Source organism: Pyrgilauda ruficollis, unplaced genomic scaffold, assembly GCF_017590135.1.
Source record: "Pyrgilauda ruficollis isolate IOZ18807 unplaced genomic scaffold, ASM1759013v1 scaffold97, whole genome shotgun sequence".
Taxonomy (NCBI): domain Eukaryota; kingdom Metazoa; phylum Chordata; class Aves; order Passeriformes; family Passeridae; genus Pyrgilauda; species Pyrgilauda ruficollis.
In genome coordinates, this window is record NW_024531821.1 from 1,863,029 (window position 1) to 1,884,117 (window position 21,089).

The window sequence follows — 21,089 nt, forward strand, 5'->3', positions numbered from 1 at the left end:
TTCCTGTGCAAGAGCATCACATTTCCAATCATTAGGGATTGCAGACTGCTCTGGGGGATGTTGGCTCTCCAGCTCCCAGCAGGAGGTGGGGAAGGTTTTGCCAAGAAAGGTTTTTAGGCACGTTTCTGTGCCGGGAAGTTCTCACTCTTGCAGGCAATGTGACAAAGATCTTGTGCAACACATTCCTCTGCCCCCTCAAGTCATAACATTTCTTCTCCTGGAGCTCAGCAATTACCATTCCAGTTATTTTGCCTCTTCCTTGAAGCCCTGCTGACCTGGGCAGCTCCAGGTCTAGCATTCCCAGCCTCCAGGAAGCTTTAGCAAAAGTCAAGAAGCCTGGGAGGTCTTTGTACAGCCCCTGCTGACACAAACCAGTTTAGATTGGATCAGGTGGGGAAAACTGAGAGGCACAAGCCCAGATGAACTTTTTCCTGGGATCAGGTGTGCTAAGGAAGAGCAAATAAGTGATGGACTATGGATAAAGTTTAGGAAGCCCCATTTGGGGTTTCACTTCTAAGCAAGTACAAGTCATGGTCATGGCATGGTTACTTCACACAAAATAGATACAAGACATCAGACTTCCCCTAGATTTCAATGGCCTGGCACAGAAGAGGACACATGAACCTTCAGCAGCTCCACCATGAGCTCCTCCTTCACTTCAGGACATGCCACATCCCCCTGGCACAGCTCAACCCAGCTGTAAACGCTGTGCTGGCCTGAGCCCAGCTGGGACAGGCAACATGGAAAACAAACCCTGGAAAGCTTTCCCTAGGGAAGGGTTCTTCCCTCCTGCATGTTCTCCAGCACCCTCTGGCACCACTCTCACCTTGAGGGAGATGGAGCCACTCTCCCTGTTGAGGGACAGGTCAGCAGACAAGGAGATGGTGAGGTCCATGCTCTCAGAGGCTGAAGTGCTGCCGGAATCCGAGTCCCTTTTGGAGCGGGGGAATGGTCCCAGGGGCTCCAGGCTTCCATTGGCCAGCTTCTCCTCGCTGAAGTTCTCCAGGAAAACACTCTCTGGTCGCTCCACGATGCTCTTCCTCTCCCCCATACTCTTCCTCTCCTCAATGCTCTTCCCCTCCCCGATGCTCTTCCTCTCCTCGATGCTCTTCCTCTGTTCAAGGCTCTTCCCCTCCCCAAGGCTTTTCCTCTCCTCTCTGCCTGGCCTGGGCTCCTTGTTCCCCTCTGTTGAGTTTCCCAAATGTCCTGGCTGCAGGATGATGTCCGGCTTGTCCTGGGTGGCCGAGGAGGCCGAGCTGGGTTTTGTGGAGTGGTTGCTCCCCAATTTGTCACTGTCACTGCTCATCCCTTTATCCGAGGCTTTGTGGCTCTGGCTCTCTGTGGTGTCCTTGCCAGTCCCCGCGGAGCCGTTCACAGCTTTGGGCAAGGGCGAGTCCAGAGGTTTCTCCCCATCAAGGCTCAGCTGGCTCAGCTCGGACGGGTCCCGCTTGTGCTTCCCAGGTGGCTGCAAGGACAGGCAAGGGCAGATGTTGGGTTGGGCACCCCACCCAACACAACTGCAAGGGCTACAAGGCAGAGCAAAGGCACCCTGAACCCTGAGGGAATGTCCCCTGTAGGATATCTGCCCTGGGATGCTTCCATCTTTCCCCAGGTTTGTGGCCCCAAGGATCCGGGGGGGAAGGAAGAGGAACAATGAAAAAGCCCCAGAACCTGCACATCCTTAAGAGGCAGATGAGGAATTTGCACACCAAACTCCTTTTCCCATGGCTAATTCCACTGTGGATGAGCCACTTCCCTTTGTGACAGAGGAGGGAGGTCGAGACATGTCCCCAAACAGCTCTGAGATGTCCCCTGCAGAGCCAAGCCCAGGGACAGACTGCCCAGCTCCCTCCTTGGGCTGGTGGTCCCTCCACGTGCTGCTGGCTTTGCTTTCACTCCACCTTCTCCAGCCTGCATCAGGGCTTATTTCCTTTTTTTTTTTTCCTTTTCCTTTTGTTTTTTAACCACTTTCCATGAGCCCCTCCAGTGAGGGGCACTGGGGCCCCCCCCCCAGCACCATTATTTCTCCATGCCCTTGGTGGCCACCAAAACCCAGCCCCTCCCCGGCCAAGCAACCACTCCCCCTCCACCTGATGTGACCCAAACCAGTTTTTGGAAGCTGAAAAAATCACCAGGTTCTTTCCCCCAGCACAGCCACTGTGGTGAAGCTGCTCACCGAGGCAGACTCCGAGGAGTCATCCTCCTCTGCTTCATCCCGACTGTCCTCGATCTCCTCCATCACCTCAGCCTTGGCCTCGGCCACCAGCTCCCGCAGGGCCCTGTTGCTGGTCACCTTGCTGACAAAGGGATGCTGAAAACCAAGCACAGTGTAAATGTCAGGTGGCCAAAGTCACATCTTGTGAGCCCAAGGATGACTTTTGGCTTTCAGAGACCTGAGGCTGTGGTTCCTTGCAGTGTCACTGGGATTTACCCCCAGAGGAATTCACAGAAGTGAGGCTGAGGTTCAGGGCACACTGAACCTCAGATGTTCCCCAAAGCTGTTTTATGGCAGCAGCTCCCCCAAAAAAAGCAGCAGCAGCATTTAAACAAGGGGACATCTGTTCACGGAATGTCACCTGGAGCAGTCTGCAGGATCCCTGGGAGCCAGGAGAGCCTGGGGGGAGGTTAAATTGGAATGGGGCTGGAATAACTCAGTGCTCACAGTGGAATCACACTGCTCACAGTGCTGGTGCTGAGCTGCACCAAAGGCAGGGGAGTCCCTGGGCTCTGTGCACCAGCACACAGTGCAGCCAGCAGGGAACAGCAGCTCCCAGGTGTTTGCTGTGATTTTGGGAATGGACAGGAGGAAAGGAATTGAATTTCAATCAGAGCTAACCAGGTTCAGCCCAAGCTGGCTGCCACAGGAGCTGCTTCTGCTCCAGGTGGTGTCCACAGGGGCTCTGCAGGTTGCTCCAAAGGGAAAAACACTGCTGATCATTTTTGGAGAGTTTTAGTGGCTGAAAAGTGCTATGAACTTTCTAAACAAGACAGAAATAATGTGAATCCAGTCTGGGGTCACGGCTCTGGTCCCTACCTCCAGCAGCTGGGCAGCACTGGGCCGGGTCTCTGGGTTCTTGTCCAGCGCCTTCTTCAGGAAATCTCTGAACTCCAGGGACCTTAAAACACAGCTGGTGGTGAGAAATTCAGCACAGGAAAGGCCTCAAATAGCAGAGGGATCAGCCTGATCCCTCAGCAGGTTCTGTCCCAGCTTGCAATTGGCCATAATCAGCATTTTGCTCCCATGGGAAATCCTGAGCTCAGTAGTTCTGATTATTTGTATAAAAAGCAGCAACAGGGCCAGACCAGGGACCAGGTTTTGCCTTTAGCTGTGCTGGCAGCAGATGGTGGGGACTGAGCCCAGCCCCTGTGCAAAGGCAGGGCAGGACACAGCAGCTGTCCCCCAGAGGAGCCCATGGCAGAGGAGCCCCAGAGGAGCTGCTTGGGGACAAGGAGCCCCAGTGGGAAAGGGTGGCTGTGAAGGACCAGGAACCCCATAGGAGGGCACCCTCAGCCTGCAAAGTGCAGCTCTGAGCTCCAGAGCATGGCCCTGATGTCACTTCTGGGCAGCTCCAGAGGCAGCTCCCACCCAGCCTGCTGCCTGTGACAATGACTGGGACTGCTGTGACAATGCTGGGACTCCAGGGCTCTGCCAGTAATTTGCTGCTGGCTGATCTGCAGCAGCTTCTATGATTTAGAAATAAGTAAATTAATAAAATAAATAAACAAATAAAAATCAACTAGCTAGTTTTCTTTAAATTAACTGGCTCGTTTTCTTTTACATGCAGAATTGGCTTTCCAGACTTCAGGGAAAGCAGTTCTGGAGCTCTTGGCCACCTCCAGCTTTAGAGAAAAGTCTGCCTTTCATACACACAGGTTGTTTTGAGACCAGCCAAGGGGTCACCCCTGGTTTTGGGGGGGCATCTGTGGGTGAGCAGCAGCTCTCCCTGTGCTGCCTGGACACTGTGAGCAGTGTGAGCATCCTGCCCTCAGCCAGCAGTGCCTTCCCAGCCCCTTGCACACAGCTGGACCCAGAATACAGCTAAAACCCTACTCAAATGAAAGAAAACTGCTAAAACCAACTGGTTTTTCTCCATGTGTGAGCTGGGAGATGCTCCCTGGGCTGCCCCTCACCATTTGGAAGGGCAGCTGAGCGTGGGCGGGTCGGACTTGGCGATCTTCAGCAGGACCCTCATGGGGTTGAGCTCATGGTGGGGTGGCTCAATCTGGGCCATCTCGATCAGGGTGATCCCCAGGGACCAGATGTCAGCCTTGTAGTCGTAGGGAGTGTCCTTCATGGTCTCACACATCACCACCTCCGGGGCCATCCTGCGAAGGGCAGAGCGGGGCCGGGGTGACGCCTGGCAGCAGCAATTAAACCCTTCAAATAACCCACAGAGCTGCAGAAAACACAGATTTTTTTCCCCCAGTGCTGCAGAAAACACAGCTTTTCCCCCCAGCTCCGGGTTTCAGAAGCAGCAGCATCTTTTCCACGGGGTGCAGCCCCCTCCCTCCTCTACAGAAAACCCCCAGGCCGTTGACATCTGGCACGGATGTTGCATCAGAGCATCAATTAATCCCTGCAATTCCATTCCTTCGGCAAGCTGGGTGATTTAGAGGTTGTGTTTCTGGGGCAGGGACTCATTCCCATGTGCTTGGAGTGCCTTCAAAGCCCATCTCACCCCCGGAGTGGGGGGAGCAGGGAGAGCACACTCGTGTGACCCTCGCTCCAAGCCTGGAGCACTGTGACCCCTCAGCAGCTCACAGAGCTCCCACACCACTGGGGCTGCTCCCAGGCAAGGAAAACCCTTGAAAGTGCAGAAAACAGACAAGAATCCTCATTCAGATCCTCCCACCCTAAGGCACCGTGGTCCAACACACCCCAAAGCTTCAGAGCTAACCTGATTTTCAGCAGTGAAACCCTTCACGAACGGGGGACTCACCAGTAAGGGGTCCCAATGAAGGAATCTCGCTTCTGCAAGGTTTTCATGTTCTTGGCAGACACTCCAAAGTCAGCTGCAAAGAGCAGTAACATTAGAGGCTGGAGGAAAGCTGAAAAACCCTTCTGAGTTAGCACACTTGGCTGAGACAGACTGGAAAACAAACAACACACACTGGAGGCAAGAACGTGATGCCATGAGCTGTGTCCTCTGAGCTGAGCATCAGGAATTAAATTTGGTTTGGGGTACATGACCCCCAGGATTTTCCTCTCCCATTTACTAAAAAACAGGCACAACAACCCCCCCTGCCAAACCTTACATGTCTAGGAGGAAATGGAGCTCTTTTCTGCAAACAAAAGCAGCTCCATGGCAGATTTCAGGATTATTTCCTAGCAGAAAACCTGATTCTCGGAGCAGAAAAATCAAAGTGGTGCTACATTCCTCCATAACAGATTTCAGGAACTTATTTCCTAGCCAAAAGTCTGATTTTAGAGCAGAAAAACTGAAGTGCTGTTAAATCCTGAATTCTGCTATGGAGGAATGTATTTCCCAAGAAAAAAATCTGATTTTAGAGCAGAAAAACCAAAGTGCTGTTCCATTCCTCCATGGCAGATTTCAGGACTTCTTTCCTAGCAAAAAGCCTGATTTTAGAGCAGAAAAACCAAAGTGCTGTTCCATTCCTTCTCTCTCAGCCACTGCTAGATGCCTCTCCCTGATTTTGTCCCTTCTCAGCTCAACCCAAATTGAACTGGTCAGACCTGCAGGGGGTACTGAGCCCACTCCAGGTGGGTTTGCTCTCCAGGACAGCCCTGGTGGCAGCTGGAGGAGCTGTCACCCATCCCCAGCCTGAGCTCAGGGTGTCCCTGCCTGGGGGTCACCCTCCTGCAGACAAATCCACCCTCTCCTGCCCCAGCAGGTCGTTGGGTGCCAATTTAACTCCAGAGCAGAGCGAGCTGGCAAAGGAACCCTTTGGCAACGCTCCCCCTGTCACCACCAAAGCTGCCGTGCAGATAAGAGGAATTCTTCCAGCTCCCAGCCCTGCCAACTGGCACCCTGCTCAGGATGCTCAGCAGGCCAAAAGGCACAGAAATGGGGTTCAGAGAGGGATTAAACAAACTCAGGGAAGGAAAATCCATCGGGGGCCTGAGCTGGCTGTGCCCTGGGGTCTCAGCACAGCACGCAGCTCCATTTGCCTTTCCCTGGAACCAAACCTTTCCCTCCTCGCCCTGCTGCTCCTCCTGCAGCAAAGGAGCATCCCTCAATCCCAGCACACTCAGGGACACCCAAACCCTACAAATCCAGCTCCAGCTGTCCCTGGGGGTGATGCCAGGGACTGACTCACCCAGCTTGATGTCCCCATCCTGGGTGAGAAGCACGTTGCCAGCCTTCAGGTCCCTGTGGATGATCCTTTTGCTGTGCAGGTAGTGCAGAGCTTCCAACATCTGGCGGCAAATCACCTGGATCTGGGGCTCAGTCAGACCCCGGTCCAGCTCTGCAGGGAGGGACAGGGAGGTCAAACAGGGCAGGGATAAAGGGATGCTCACCTGAGCAGCAGAAAGGCCCAGCAGAGCATGGCAAAGCCACTGTCCCTGTGTCAGAGCAGCAGGGGATGATGGAAATCAGCTTGTAAAGGTGATTTATTCCCTAAGCCTTGCAGCAGAATTTCCACCTCTTGGAGCTGCTGGCTCCTTGTTCCCTCCCGGGAATGCTCACTGGAACAGTGGGGGAGGGGGATGAGGAGGGGGAGCCAGAAATGCTTGGGATGGGGTCTGAACTGCCAATTCTCTGACAATTTGGGAAGACAGACAAGCTGGGTCTCAGCCAGCTGCACTGGGCTCAGACACAGGCATGAACGCCAGCAGCCCTCACTCCCCAGGGAAGCAGGGAATGATCCCTGCTGTGGGGGTGCAGGGCAGCCCCTAAACATCACCAGGGACACAGCACTTCCCAAAGGAACATGATTTAAATGCTCAGCAGGGTTATCCCTACCCACTGCTTGGAGCTGGTGTTTTAGGTAGCACCAGTGCCAGAGTTCAAGGAGTGTTTGGACACTCTCAGGCACATGATGGGATTCTTGAGGCCGTCCTGTGCAGGGTCATGAGCTGGATTTTGTGTGTCCCTTCCAGCTGAGGATGTTTTGTGATTCAGTGATTCCATTTTTGGTGCTCACAGGGACAGCGTGACCTCCCTGCTGAGCTCTGCTGGGCCACCTCCACCAGGGTGACAGCTCTGCAGAGCATCCCCCCTCCAGATGGCCAGCACCTCCTGAGCTGCCCTCCCTCCTCGGCAGCGCCTCTGCAGTGCAGATCCCTCCTCCAGCAGAGCAGAGCAGGGCTCAGCCAGCACCAGAGGGGCTGATGGAGGGACCCCAGCAGCTGGGACAGATGTTTGCTCAGAGCAAGGATCTTAACCACAATGTGGGGGTGCTGGGTCAGCCACTTTGTTCCTCCTTTCCTCACCAGTATCTCCCCTGCTCTGGGAAAAGCTGATGATTTTCACCCTCCATCTGGCAAAAACAAGTTCCAGTGGGCCTCAAGTTTTGTCCGTAAGATTTTGAAGGGCAAACCCCAGTTGCAGGTGGGGATCGGGAGGTGGGACAGGCAGCATTCAGCATTTCTGGAATTCTGGGATTTATTAATTCTGAATTTACTAATTCTGGGAGCATTCCTGAGCTCCAGCTCCTCCTCACCCTCACTCAGGGGTCACAGAGCCACAGCCAGGCTGCTCTCTCATGGTCTTCTCTGCTGCCCCTGCCAGCTCCTCCAGAGAGGAGCCATGAATGCTCAGGAGCGTTTTTATGTTCCAAGAGATGGGTAAAACCCCCCTGCTGAGGTTTTTCCACGGGGAAGGCATCATTCCCTCCAGCACTCCAGGAAAGGTATTTTTTCACGCAGTGATTTGGAGCAGCTTTAAAGAAATTCCCTAAAGGAGGGACAAGGTTTAAGGGCTGAGTTAAAGATGATAAATTTGGAAATAAAAAGCAAGCGAGGCCTTTGGAAGGATCAGGCTGACAAGGAGTCACCCCCAGGGAGATGTGGCTCTGTCCCAGGGCTCTGGGCAAGGTGATGTCAGAGCATCACATCTGCTGTGCAGAAGGGATGTCACCCAGAGGGGCTGTGCCACCAGCCAGGGTTCTTTTGGGGTGCAGCCACCCATCCCTGCTCCCAGCAGCTCTCTCTGTGTGGGAGGGAGGAGGTGGAAAAGGGGAGGTTGCTGGGATTGCTGCAAACTGCAGCTCAGCAGAGCTCTGTGCCTCAGCCAGTGACTGATACCATACGGAGAAGTCAGCAAAAACATCTGGGGAAATTCACCTTGACAGGCACCCAGCTTCAACATCTCAGCCCTGCTGGGAGCTGTGGGAACGGGATCCCAGTGCCCCCAGCAGATAAATATTGAAATTCAGCTTTCCCCTGCAGCCAGACTCTCCCTTCTCCCCACCCCTGCTGATCCCAGCAGCTTAAATCACAAAAGGACATTAAAGTAGCTCAAAAACTCCCCCGGGGCTGCCACACCTTCTGCTCAGGGGATGGAAATAGGCAAACTCCTGGGAGAAAAAGGGCAGCTGTGGCACCCACGCCTGCCATCTGTCTGAGGGTTGCTCCTGGTGCCAGGAGGCTGGAAATGCCCAGTGGGCATCGCCCCGGTCACAGCTGCACTCACCCAGCATCGTGGCATCCACGGCCCCGCCCGGGCAGAACTCGATCATGATCTGGGGGAGCAAAGAGAGAGTTAAAGCCAGGCTGTGGCTCACTGGGCAAAGGGAGGGAAGAGGAGGAAAGCTGGGTTTGGTTCCCTGCCCCAGGCGGGCTGGGCGAGCTCCCCTTGGGCACTGCAAGGAGCTCCGAGCCCCGGGGCCACGTGCCACCCTCTGCCCACCTCCCAGGGACCTTCCAGCAGGGTGTCCCTCCCCAGGACACCCCCGTACCTGATGCCCACCCCAGCAGCAGCTTCAGGATTTGGAGGTGCCCCCGATTCCATCCCTTCCCCTGCCTTTGGAGCAGCGCTGCCAGCAGGATGGGATAACTGTCATAGCTGAGAGCTGACGTGGCTGAGAGGCTTCAGGCAGGATTTTCCCTGCCAAATGAGGGATGGGGAGGGCTCTCATGTCTTTAGGGTAGGTTTTTTTTAGCTGGTTTTATTTCCCCACATTGCTCAGTAGTTCATTGCTCTCTTATTTTGAGCACTTTGAGGGGAAAGTGTTTCAACAAACAGGGTGAGCACATTCCCCAGATGCTGCCGTTTTTCCCCAGGGATGTGCAGAGCCCTGCCAGTCCCACACATCTGCTTGCCATCCCTAGCAGTTGCCCCCAGCACCTCAGGGATGCAGATCCTCTCCCTCAGCTCTGCACAGGCTCAGCCAGAGCAGCCTTCAATTCCCTGCTTCCCTCTGGGGCTGCTCAGATAAACTGATTACAATTTCAAGCAGCCAGGGATTACAGGGGACAAGAGATGCTTCACCTCTCCAACAAGCTCTCCTCCTTGTGGAGGTGACACAGGGCAGCATTCCAGAGTGGTGAAATGCCAGAGGTGACTCTGAGGACAGGCCTGAGCAGTGTTTACAGCTCAGCTCTCCAAACCCTTCAAGAGAGGGTCACGTTACTCAGAGCAGCTCCAAGCACTGGCCCAGGAGCTGAGGGGATAAGGTTCAAGCTCCATTTCCCATGGTTTGATCCTGCAGCTCCATGAAAGCCACATCCCACCCTGGAGATGCCTGCACAGGCAAGGGAAGTGCAGCTATCACCTGCTGGGAGACGGCTGCTATGCTCTGGAGAGCAGGGAGCAGGAGCAGGACTGGGCTGCAGCAAAGCTGGAACTGCTCTGGGACAATCAGCCCAGGTCCAGGGAGTCAGAGAGGGACAAACAGAGGGGACAAACCCAGGCAGGGGTGATAGAGGCACCAACGGAGGTGAATAACGAGGGCCCAGGGCTGGGGGAGCACTTGGAACAGGCAGGTGGAGAGAAACAATTGGGGGAAAGACAACTGAACCATTCCCAAACCAGGAGAACCACCTGGTACAGCTGCAGGTGGAAGTCTGGCAGGAGAGATGGGGCCAGCAGAGCATCAGTGGGACACACCAACACTGTGCTGTTGTTTAACACCTTGAACCAGAGCAGCAGCAGCTTCCTGAGCACATGGAAAGGCAGGAATTGTCTCCTGCCATGGTGCCCCCAGGCAGAGAACTGCCCTGTGCCCCACTGTCACCCCAGCCAGCTCCAGGAGCATCATTTCAACCCATTGTTTTTGTGCTGCTCCTCATCTCATTCATGAGAGCAGAATAAGCCAAGAGTGGCCAGCAGCCCTTCCTGGGCTCCTCAGAGCAAACCTCACAAAATTCCAGCCACGTTTGCAGCCTGGCAGGGAGAAAGTTTGAGGACAAGGGATGCTGGCAGTCTGAGCACAGAGCAGCCCTGGGCTGGCAGTGGTGCCCAGGCCCTGGAGGTGAGGGCTGCCTGCAGGCTTCTCCTGGGACTTTGCTGCTCATGCAGTGCTCATTAGGGAGTTTGGGGTCACAGAGGGGCTCCAGGGGTCACAGAGGGGCTCCAGAGCTCCCAGGGCCATCCCTGTGGGGGGCTTTGTTCTCTGCCGGTGTTCTGAATGTCTGTGAACACACACGTGGCTATGGGGAAATGCTGGATGTGGGTCTGCAGGACGCCCCTGCAGCAATCAAGGAACCTCATTAAGAGCCTTCAGGAGGCATGGAAAGGGTTTAGACCCCTCTGTCCATCATTTGTGGGACCGTTGTGTGGGCAGGAGGAGGAAATGGGAGGGTTGGAACACATATCACATAGTGGGAGATTGCAGGGGCTGGGATTGTCCAGGCTGGCTCTGGGAACATCCCAGATTTTGGGTTTTATCTGTCTCAATAAATTAGTTTTAACTTGGGGTTCCAGTGCAGGATCAGGAGCTGGATTTGATGATCCTGGTGGGTCCCTTCCAGCTCAGGATATTCCGTGACTCTGTGACACCGTGACAAGAACTGCAGCCCGCAGTGGGCACAGGGCCCTGCCCGTGCCCCCAGCACCCAAATGCCCCCAGATCCACCCTGCCTGGCCAGGAACAGCCCCAACCCCCAGCACAGCCCCAACCCCCAGTAATTTCCTCCCCTGTCTGCAGCAGTGGGGCTCACGTTGTTTGTGTGAGCAGCTGCTGGAAGCCACAGCATCCTGCTGCCACTGCCACCCCCGGCACCCACGTGGCTCTGCCACGTTTCTGGGGCAGCTCTGAGGTGTCCTTGTCACCCACAGTGGAAAGCACCCCCAGCACAGCCTTGTGCTGGCACACAGGGGTTGTGGAGATAAGAAAAACCAAATTTGATAAAGGAAACCGTGCTGCACTTGCAGAGAACTGAGGAAGGAAATGCTGTCAGGTTCCCTCCTTGCCACCCATCACATCTGGTCCTCCTTCTCTCCATCCAGAGTGTGGAGTTGGCACAAAGCTCCCAGGGGTTTGCTGCCACTGGCAGCAGTAATTTCCACTTGGGTGTTTTCCAAATTGGAGCAGGGCATGGAAAAGGAGTGTCCCAGCTGGCCCCAGCCCTGCTCACAGCAGAGGGCTCAGCCCTGCTCCTACAGGGACACTGCAGGGACACCACAGTGCTCCCTGGGCTGAGCTGGGATGGAGAGGAGGAGCCAGATGTACCCACAGGGGTGCCCCAGCAGGGCAGAGCACAGCAGGGCTTTCCTGGCATCACCACCCACTTACAGGAAAAGCAGACAAGAGTCCTTCACATTCAACAAAACCACCACAAAGGGAAAAGGGAAAGAGCCAGAGGAGCTGGGGGCCCTGGCTGCCTCCAGCCGTGCTGGTGCTGCACACAGGGATGAGCTGCCCGCTGTGAGGCTGGCAGTGAGAGGCAAGGAACAGCTACAGGGCCCCCCAATATGAAACCTCCCTGCTCCAGGAGCTGTCCTGGCATTCCCTAGGCTGCCTGGCCTGCCCTCACCTTCTGTCCCCATCCCTGGTCCTGCCCTCACTCTCTGTCCCCATCCCTAGCCCTGCCCTCACTCTCTGTCCCCATCCCTGGCCCTGTTGTCACCCTCTGTCCCCATCCCTGGCCCTGCTGTCACCCTGCCTGTGCTCAGTCTGCTGAGCCAGCCCTGCTGTGAGCTCAATCCCACCCTTCTTTCCCCCACATGCAGGTGATGGACACTGCTTCCAAAGCCGCCTCATCTGGGAGCCAGCAGCTTGTGAGGGAAGGACAGGGCGCTGCTCACGCTGGGCTGCAGCAGCAGAAGAGGAAAGAAACCCCCTTAGGGTGAATTTTACAAAGCTGCTCTAATTTTTTTTTTTTTTACAAAGCTTGCCAAGCTCCCTGTGCCACCACTGATGAAGGTGAAGGTTTTGCCTACAAAATCTGGTGCCACCCTTCCTCTGCCAGCACCAGCCTGGTGCCTTCCTCCTGCTCCTCCACCCCAAACCCAAGCAGGACACCTCACACCATGCCCGGACCCTGCAGGAGGAGCCCCAACCCAAAATTCTCCCTGGCTTTGGCACAGACACAGCATTTCCCTTCAGTGCAGCGAGCCCAGGACGAGGTTGGGCTGCTGGAGGCTGCTCACACAGCCCACAGCAGCACCCTGGCATGGGCATGCTGCCCTGGCATCCCTGGGGAGCAGCAGGAAATGGCCCAGACCTGCCGTGAGTGACACAGGAGTCACAAAAGGCCGTGCCCCCAGCGCTGGGATCACACCAGGGCCAGGCTGGCTCCTTCCCCGGCCTGCAGGAGCAGGGGGAGAGGCCAGACAGCCTCGAGGGCTTTTGGTCTTGACTCAGAGGCAGAGGAGGCTGAGCAAGGCCAGGAGAGCCCCTTCCTGCAGCCCTCAGGCCTGGCCTGAGCAGTGCAGGAGCTCCCTGGCCCTCACCCACGCTGGCTGGGGTAATTCCAGCTTTCCCAGCCCGTTCCTCGGGATCAGGGGCACCCAGCAGCTCCCCTCAGCACTGCCCAGTCCCACACAACACAGGCTGTGCACAGAAAGGCCAGAGGCAGCAGCTGGCTCTGTTCTCAAGCTCTGCTCATCACCACGGCACTGAGAGGACTCTGACAAGTCAGGAACATCTGGAGCAGGGCCCAACGTCCACACAAATCCCATGGAGGGGATGATCCCAGCCCAGCAACACTGGCTGCAGCAAATACAGAGCACAGCCACCCAAAAAAAAATGGTCATTTGTCCAAAAGCCTCCCAGAAAAATGATGGACACAGACTTGAGGCCCCATCCTGAGACCACTGTGGGCCAGAGGCTGTCCTGCACAGACTGGGACACTGGCAGCAGCCTCCTGTGTCCTCCGGGATTCCAGCAGCTCAGCTCAGCTGTGGCCTGGCTGTGAACAGCTCCTCCCCAGCCTCACTCATCTGTCAGGGATTTCCCCTGCTCCCAACACCCCCAAAACCTGAGTCACTTGGCTCCATGTCCTGTCCCCACAAGCCCACACATCCCCTGGGCTGAGCCCAGCAAAAACTTGGGACACATTTCTACTTCCCAGGACTGAGAAAGGGCCTTCAGCTTCTGAGTGAGCCAGACACCAGACACAGAGCCATTCCTCACTGGTGGGAGGAATACAGGGATGCATCCAGGCACAGGAACCACATTTAGTGAGGGTCAAGAGGCACATCCTTTATCTGTGTGACATCTGAACCCAGGTTCTGGTGGTTAACAGTGAAGCTACGCTGTCCTGGTGGCTGCAAGAGGAGGCAGGATAAGGAATGTGGGATCAGAGCTGCCAGGAGCAGATCAGAGCTGGATCAGACCTTCCATCAACAGATCAGAGAGGGATCAGAACAGCCAGGAGCAGATCAGAGTGGGATCAGAACTTCCAGCAACACATTAGAGTGGGATCAGACCTTTCAGGGGCAGATCAGAGCTGCCAGGAGCAGATCAGAGCTGGATCAGAACCTCCAGGAGCAGATCAGAGCTGGATCAGAACTTCCAGGAGCAGATCAGAGCTGCCAGGAGCAGATCAGAGTGGGATCAGACCTTCCAGGAACAGATCAGAATGGGATCAGAACATCCAGGAGCAGATCAGAGTGGGATCAGAACCTCCAGGAACAGATCAGAGCTGGATCAGAGCCTCCAGGAGCAGATCAGAGCAGGATCAGACCTTTCAGGAGCAGATCAGACCTTCTGGGAGCCTCTCTGTACACAGCACTGGGGAGTGCAGGACCACGGGGGTGGATTTGGAGAGCACCCCCTTGACTTTTGAAGCCCATTTGGTCAGATCTCCTCTCTCCCTCACAGTGGGGCTGTGCAGAGCAGCTGCCTGAGCCTCCCTGGTATCTCCCCAGCCTCCCCTGCTCCCACCTGAGCCCAAGGACTGAGTTTACATTGTGGAGCAGAGGGAGGAGGTGCTCACATTCCTGCACCAGCTCACCTTGGCACCTTCCCCAGCAGCCTCCTGCCCATTGCTCTTCACCCCACACATGCCAAAGAGCACGGGGAATACATTCCACCAGCCTTGCTCATAAACCACCAGATGGGCTCAACCCAGAGCAAGGCTGAGCTGCTCTGCTCTCTGCTGGGGGCTGAACCACAAAATCCTTCCCAGCCTCATTCCCAGAGCACCACGAGGCCAGAGCACCACCAAGACAAAAGGGGACAACACCCAAGGGCCATGGGGAGCTGCAAAAGCCACCAGCTCCGGCTGCAGCCGGACCTCAGCAGCCACCAGAGAGGGCACAGAACAATCCAGAAGCCACCAAAAGCCTCTTGGCTGCCCCAGAGCAGCACAAATGTCAAAAGCTGGCCTGACATGGCAAGTATGCTGTAGGTGGAAGTGAAATAATTCCCTCTCTGTAAGAGAAGGCTCCAAGCTTGCCAATTTTCCCTCATAGACAAGGACACCATTCAGAGACTTTAAATATAATAAACCTTTTCTGCCCCCTTTTCTGGACAAAATAACCTACAGAGAAAAATATTTGAAATCAGAAATGAAAAAAGGCTGTCCCCATAAGGGGTGGGGGGAAGACGATGCAGGGCAGGAAACAAGGAACACAAAGTTTAGGGAGTTTCAGAGTAAGAAAAGTTTATGGAGAACAAAGTCAATACTCCTGGCGAAGTGCAGAGCTCCCTGCTGATCTTAAGGAAACTGGGGACGAGTTCTCCACATTTAAATCACTGCAAGATGACAAAATGTTTCCTTGGACTGCCCCCCACAGATGGCAGAAATATTCCCATCCCTACTGTAATTTTGGCAGCACAAATTGAAACTCCTTAAACTCCTTTGAGTTCAACCAAATGGTTTTGATGTTGCAAAAAGCATCTTTTGCTGCTTGGAGGGCTGTGAGTGGGATCCCTTTTCTCAGCCAGTTATCACCATTTAGAGGCCACTGAGTTCACTTTGTTACAGGAGGGGAAGCAAAACTCCAAGAATCATTTCAGATATAAATAGTAAAAAGGAAGAAGTTGCTGCTTCAGTGGGAAGATTCCCCAGCCCCAAGTGCCCCGAGTCTGTGTCAGCATCTGAAAGAGATGATGCGTCTCAGAAGGGCAAAGCTCACTGGGAGAGCTGGAGTTTGACCCAGGACAAGTTTCCTGCTATCTTTGATGAAGTCAGCATTTCCAGTACAGCCCCAAAGCCTCACCTGGCCACGAGGACAGTGCAGTGAAGGGCTGGCAAAGGGCTTGACGAATTTTCCACTCCTGCCTGGCATCTCCCTAGAAACAGTAACCACTTGTCCTAATCGTCCCCAAATTCCCAGCACAGGGTGCCTGGATCCATCACACAGCCTGAGTGTTGCTGTTTAACAGTTTCTGTGAGGGCTTTGAAGTCAGTGGATCACTCCAGGCCACGAGCTCTGCAAAAGGATGTCCCTCCCTCCCTCCAAATGACAACTTTCAGGCTATATCTGAAACAGAATAAAGTTTAAACCTGCAAGCTATCCCTCCTTGCAGGGCTTGGGCTGAAGCTGGGTTTCAAGGTGCTGTCTCCTATCCACGGGGAGTTCATAAATATTCCTTTCTATGCAAACACTGCTCCTTAGCATTCCCTTGGAGATCCAGCCAAGTGGGAACGTGGCTTATTGCAATTCAGTCCTAAACAAAGTTTTCAGGTGCTTTGAAAACTGATTTGCCTATAAGGCTTCTTGTCTGCTCTGCTTTTCTTTTCATGAAACTCCAGCCTCACATTGTAACCCTGCACTGGGACTGAGCACCCAGGACTTATTCCCAAGTGCCATTTACCCCTGGGGAAACTTTAGGCAAATCCCTGTCTGTGCCTTCACTCTCAGAGCCAGGATAATGACACCAGGTCTTTTCTAAAGCATTCCAGGGTGTGCAGATGACAAGGCTGTGCAATCACAAGGAATTATTACAGCCTCAATAAGCTCTTCATGCAACGTTATCCTGTGCAAAGGGTGGCAGACAATGGTTTCTGTTCTCCTTTGGGCTGTCGTGTCAGTGCCTGTAGGAGCACTCTTGAACTCAGCTGGGCTGTGGCAATTTGCCTGATACATAAATCATTTTGGGGGTTGCTGAAAATCACTCAGTTTCCCTCTGTTTTAAGGGAAACCCCCCAGTTTTACCCAGAGTAGGATTTACAGTCACTTGCCAGGAGGCTGAATGCTGGAGCTCATGTTCACAGCACGGAGGGGGCCCGTGGAACCTGCTGCCCAGATTTCCAGCAGAAGAGGATTTAGACCTCCAGGCCTTTGGGAATGGCCAGGCAGAGAGAAGGGAAGGAGGATGTCACCCAGAGATGTGACCCACAGCATCCCAGCTGGCAGAGACACGGCCCCAGAGCTGGAGCAGGAGTGACCACCCACTTCAATTATGCTACTCTGAACAGCAAACTGCTGACCCTGGAAATGCAGCAAAGTGCCAAAAAGCCACTGGGCTGCATCACTTTTTCCACTTCGCAGCTCTGGCCAGGCTGAGGAGCTGCCCCTCAGGACAGGGAGGGGACACTGTGATGTCCCTGCTGCATTCCCAGCTCCCAGCAATGCCCTGTCCCGATGCGTGCTGATGTCTGCCCACACCTGCTCCTCTCCTACCCACCCTGCTGAAGTTCCTGGGGGTGTTTTGCAGTTCTGCCCGAATTCTGGACTGGTAGGAATTTGGAAACCGGTCCAGCAAACCCCACCCCCACGCTGCTTTTCCCAGCGGGGCTGATCCTGCAGCAGCTCCCAAACCCTGCGTGTCCCAGGGAACTGCCAAATCCGGGAGGGATTGGGATTTGTGTTCCTGCAGCTGGGACAAGGAGCAAGGGAAGGGATTGTTGTTCCTCCAGGAGGCTGGTGAGCTGTTTAGCAGAGTTTGGGATCTCTTTGTTTTCCTGGGTTTTCCCTCGGCTACGCTCGAGTCCCGCGAGCCGCGAACAACAAAGTTCAAGAACTTCTGGGGGAAGTTTGGTACAAAGCTTCAGGAGCAGGAGGCCAAGTAGGAAGGGCTGCAGCTCTGCTGCCAAGTGGAGCTTTAAAGGGACAGAAAGAGCCATGGGATTCCTCAGGGACTGAGGGCTGAGCAGCCTGGAGAGCCTGTTCTGGTCCAGCATTCACACAAACAGATCCCCACAGGCATCCAGCCAAGTTCAGGCTGCTCACCCTGCAAGACATCCCTGCAAGTTGTGATAACCTCCCTTTGCTAAGGAAAGCTGTGGGGAATCTGAGCCTGCTACCAGCTCCCTTTTCTGTTTGTTTTAAAGAAAAGGTATTGCCAGCCTCAGAGAACCAAAGGCTGCAGATGCTTTACATAGCCCAGCAGTCGAGTGCATGGGATAATGAACATTTCTTTATGCTACAGGATTTTCAAGAATGCCCAAATCTCCAGTCAACATCCATATCAAAGGGGGAGCAATCCCAAAAGTCCCTGGCTGAACAGGTCAGGGCCTGCCCACAGAAAATGCAAAGGGCTTTTTTTAAGGCGAGTACAAAGAGCAGCACAGAGCTGGAGTCTCTGTGCCAGCTGTAGGAGTCTGTACCCACACAGGAGAAACCCTAAGCTGATTAAATGAACCATTCCCCCATGGCACAGGCAGGCAGGGTTACCTGCACGGTGCAGCAATCCCTGCTTTGATCTCCAGGAAACGGCTGTTCATTCAAAAACCCTTTTGCCATGGCAACCGTGGGGCAGGGAGAAGCAGGGAGGGGGAGACAATTCCCCAGGGCTTCCCTGGAAAAGTTGTCCCACCACCAGCACAGTGCTTCAACACCTGGTGCCAAATGAGATTTTAATGAATTTCTAGAGATTCCTGCAGACTCTGCTGGAGCATCTCAGGCTCCTGGGTTTCCTGCCATGCTGCTGGGGTGGCTGGGCACAGCCACCATCCCCTGGGAGCAGAGGTTTCCTGCAGGAAAGGTCAGGATCTTCACAGCAAACAAAACTCTCCTCCCCTCTGTCTTATCACTGCTCTGGCTGCGGGAGGAGACACTCGGAAACAGCAGAGGGGTTCAGCAGCAGCAGCAGATCAAAAGTTCCTCCCTTCCTCTGAGGTCTCAGTCTGGTTTTTTGTTGTTGTTGTTGTGGAAGGGGGAAAAAAAGACTCCCAAACACGCAGCCCTCGAGAGGGACACAAAACACAAGAGCTGTTGTTTTCCTTTCCCATGTTGTAATAATTATCAGTGAAAATTCTGTTCAAAGCAAGCAAACCCAATTTCAGTCCCATTCCTAAGCCACAAATAACTTTTAAAAGTCCATTTTAAAAGCTGTGTTATATTGGGTGAGGGGGATTTGCTTCTGTGTTTCCAAGTCCTCCATCACAGTGCAGGAAAAGAGACTTTAAAATGTGTCCCAGCCACAAGGACTCAAACCACACTCTTTAAAAGAAAGCATGAGAATCTCAGCTTTCATTCGGTGCCCCCATTTCCAGCAGCCAGGATTTATGCAAAAGAACATGAAATGCCACGGGGCTTGTAATAAAAATAAAATAAAATCCTGAAAGCTCCCACCAGGGCAGTTCTGCAGCTTCCCTGGGCTGTTTTCAAGCAGCACAAGACTTCTTGGCCTCTGCCACGAGCAAAGAAAAGGAGGTGGAGGGGGATGGAATGAGATAGGAGCTGCTGGCAGGGCACAGCCTCTCTGCAGAGCATTTAAATGCCAAGAAAGTTCATGCTGGATGCTGCTACCCCACCAGATTTATTCCTGGGAACTCACTGGGGTTCTCCCAACCCTTGCTCACAGTGGGCTTTGCTCCATCCCACACAAGAACTGGGGTTTTCCTCCTTGTACACTTAATACCAACCAGGTATAAAACCCAGAGGAACACTCTGGCTTGTGCTTTCCTTCCAGTGCTGTGGATTTCTGAGCAGCTGCAGGAGGATGAGCCACTTCCCCTTGCACAGTAAGGTCTTGTGCTCCATAAATATTTCATGGCCCCTCCTGGCTGCTGGAGCACAAAGCCAGAGCCTGGCAGAGGAGCCACGGGGACCTGACACAGCTCAGGGGGAGCAGGAGGGCCAGGGTTCCTCACACATTTCCCTTGTGAACTCAAGGAAAGAACAGCCAGAGTGATTTAGGAAGAGCCTGTCTCAGGCCAAGCCTGCTTGTGGCACTGTGAATTGTTCAAGAGCCAAAGAGCTGCTGCCACCCAGGAGCTTGGGCACATCTGGACCTGCTCACTTGGAATATTCTCTTTCCATGCTGGGCAGAATATTCTGCTCACTTGGAATATTCTCTTTCCATGCTGGGCAGAATATTCTGCTCACTTGGAATATTCTCTTTCCATGCTGGGCTGTGAGGAGCAAGGAAGCCACAGCAGGTTCCTGAGCAGACAGGCACCCCCAGAGGTTTTATCCAGAGCCACTCTGGGAATCCAGGCACCCACCATGCAAATGATCCAGGAAAATGCTGGTTCAAAAACTGCACAGACAGAAATGAGGATGAGATGTGGGCAGAACAATAAAAGTTTCTGTTTATATTTGGATGCAAATTTTCCCCAGCAGCACTGGTCACCAAGAAGGGGAAGGTTTTGACTTCAGGGAAAATCTGGTAGGGACTGAAAGCCTTGCAGAAGTAAAACAGCCTGGCTTAATGACTCCCCTCCAAGCCAGGAAAACACTGGAGCATTAATAAAACCAGCCTGAGCAGTGAAATGCAAATGCTACTCTAATAATGAAATAAAAAGAAGGATCCTGCTCCCAGAACAAGGGCTGGGGCTGTAGGGTGGGTTTGACAGAACCCCAGGTCCTGTCCTGGTGGGGCAGCCCCAAACAGGAGGCTCTTGTTGCAGAGTTTAATTTTAGCAGGTCCCTAAGCACTTGACATCACAAAGCCCTCCCTGGACAAAGGAACTCTGCAATCCCTTTTCCTCCAGGAAGGAAGGAAGGCAAAGCTTCCCATGGCAGGGAGGGGGTGGGAAGAGGGGAGTGGGCTGACATTTCAGAGCAGGAGCAGGGCCCACGTGGAGGGTGCAGGCAGAGCAGGGAGGTGAAGCCAGGAGAAGAGGGTGGCAGATAAGGCAGCCTCATCTCTCACCCCAGCTCAGGGTGTGTTTGCCTTTTTACTTTAGCCCAGATTAATCCTGCTGCACTTGCAATCCATCCAGATCCCAAGTCCCCTCCTAGGAGGGATGTTTGTCCTTCCCTTCCTTAGCAGAGTACATATTTACCTTGTTCTTTAACATAGCCAGGGCTCAGAATCCATCCAAAATACCAAGTGGACAACTCAGCTCCCTCGAGACCAGAGCAGAAACACTCCAGCACTCCAAGCTGGGTGTCCCAGAGAGCTCAGGGGCTTTAGCCATGGATTTTTAAAAAAGAAAACATGTGTTGACAATGCAAAAGGTGCCTGCTGAATCAGCCTAATAAAACATCCCTCTCCTGCATTGCTGGACCCAGGAATGAGCCAGACTGGGATTGTGTTATCCCAGCTCAGCCCTCGGCACCACAGGCAGGGACTGGCAGCTCCAACAGCTCAGCTCACACCAGGGCAAGTCCCAAAAGCTGAGATCTCTTTTTAAACTCTATTAAATTTACTCAGGGAGACCACAAAGGTACCTGAAACTTTAAAAACAGGAAGGAAGAAGCACCAGAGCTGCTGAACGCACGCTTTGCCACTCTCCTGACCTCCTGCAGTTCAAGGAGGAACAGATGAACTGAGAAGGAGGGTTTGGAAATCCTCCTGCTCACCTGCTTTCCACAATCCTCACCCAGGCACAGAGGTGAGTATCCAAGGGCTCACTCCCTCAGCCTCTCCATGTCCTGTACAGAGCACAGGAAGGTGCC

The 21,089-nt window shown here is 54.0% G+C and overlaps 1 protein-coding gene across 1 annotated transcript in view; it reads right to left on the reverse strand.

The window, feature by feature from the left end:
* Nucleotides 1–21,089, reverse strand: part of STK10 (serine/threonine kinase 10) — a 43,855-nt gene that overhangs the window by 11,332 nt on the left and 11,434 nt on the right. Inside the window, exons 3-9 of the mRNA XM_041489944.1 lie at nt 8,598–8,646; nt 6,280–6,429; nt 4,941–5,013; nt 4,132–4,326; nt 3,035–3,116; nt 2,177–2,311; nt 827–1,465 (exon numbers count right to left, since the gene is read on the reverse strand). Of these exons, the coding sequence (XP_041345878.1) occupies nt 827–1,465; nt 2,177–2,311; nt 3,035–3,116; nt 4,132–4,326; nt 4,941–5,013; nt 6,280–6,429; nt 8,598–8,646 (1,323 nt within the window). The remainder of the gene's footprint in view (nt 1–826; nt 1,466–2,176; nt 2,312–3,034; nt 3,117–4,131; nt 4,327–4,940; nt 5,014–6,279; nt 6,430–8,597; nt 8,647–21,089) is intronic.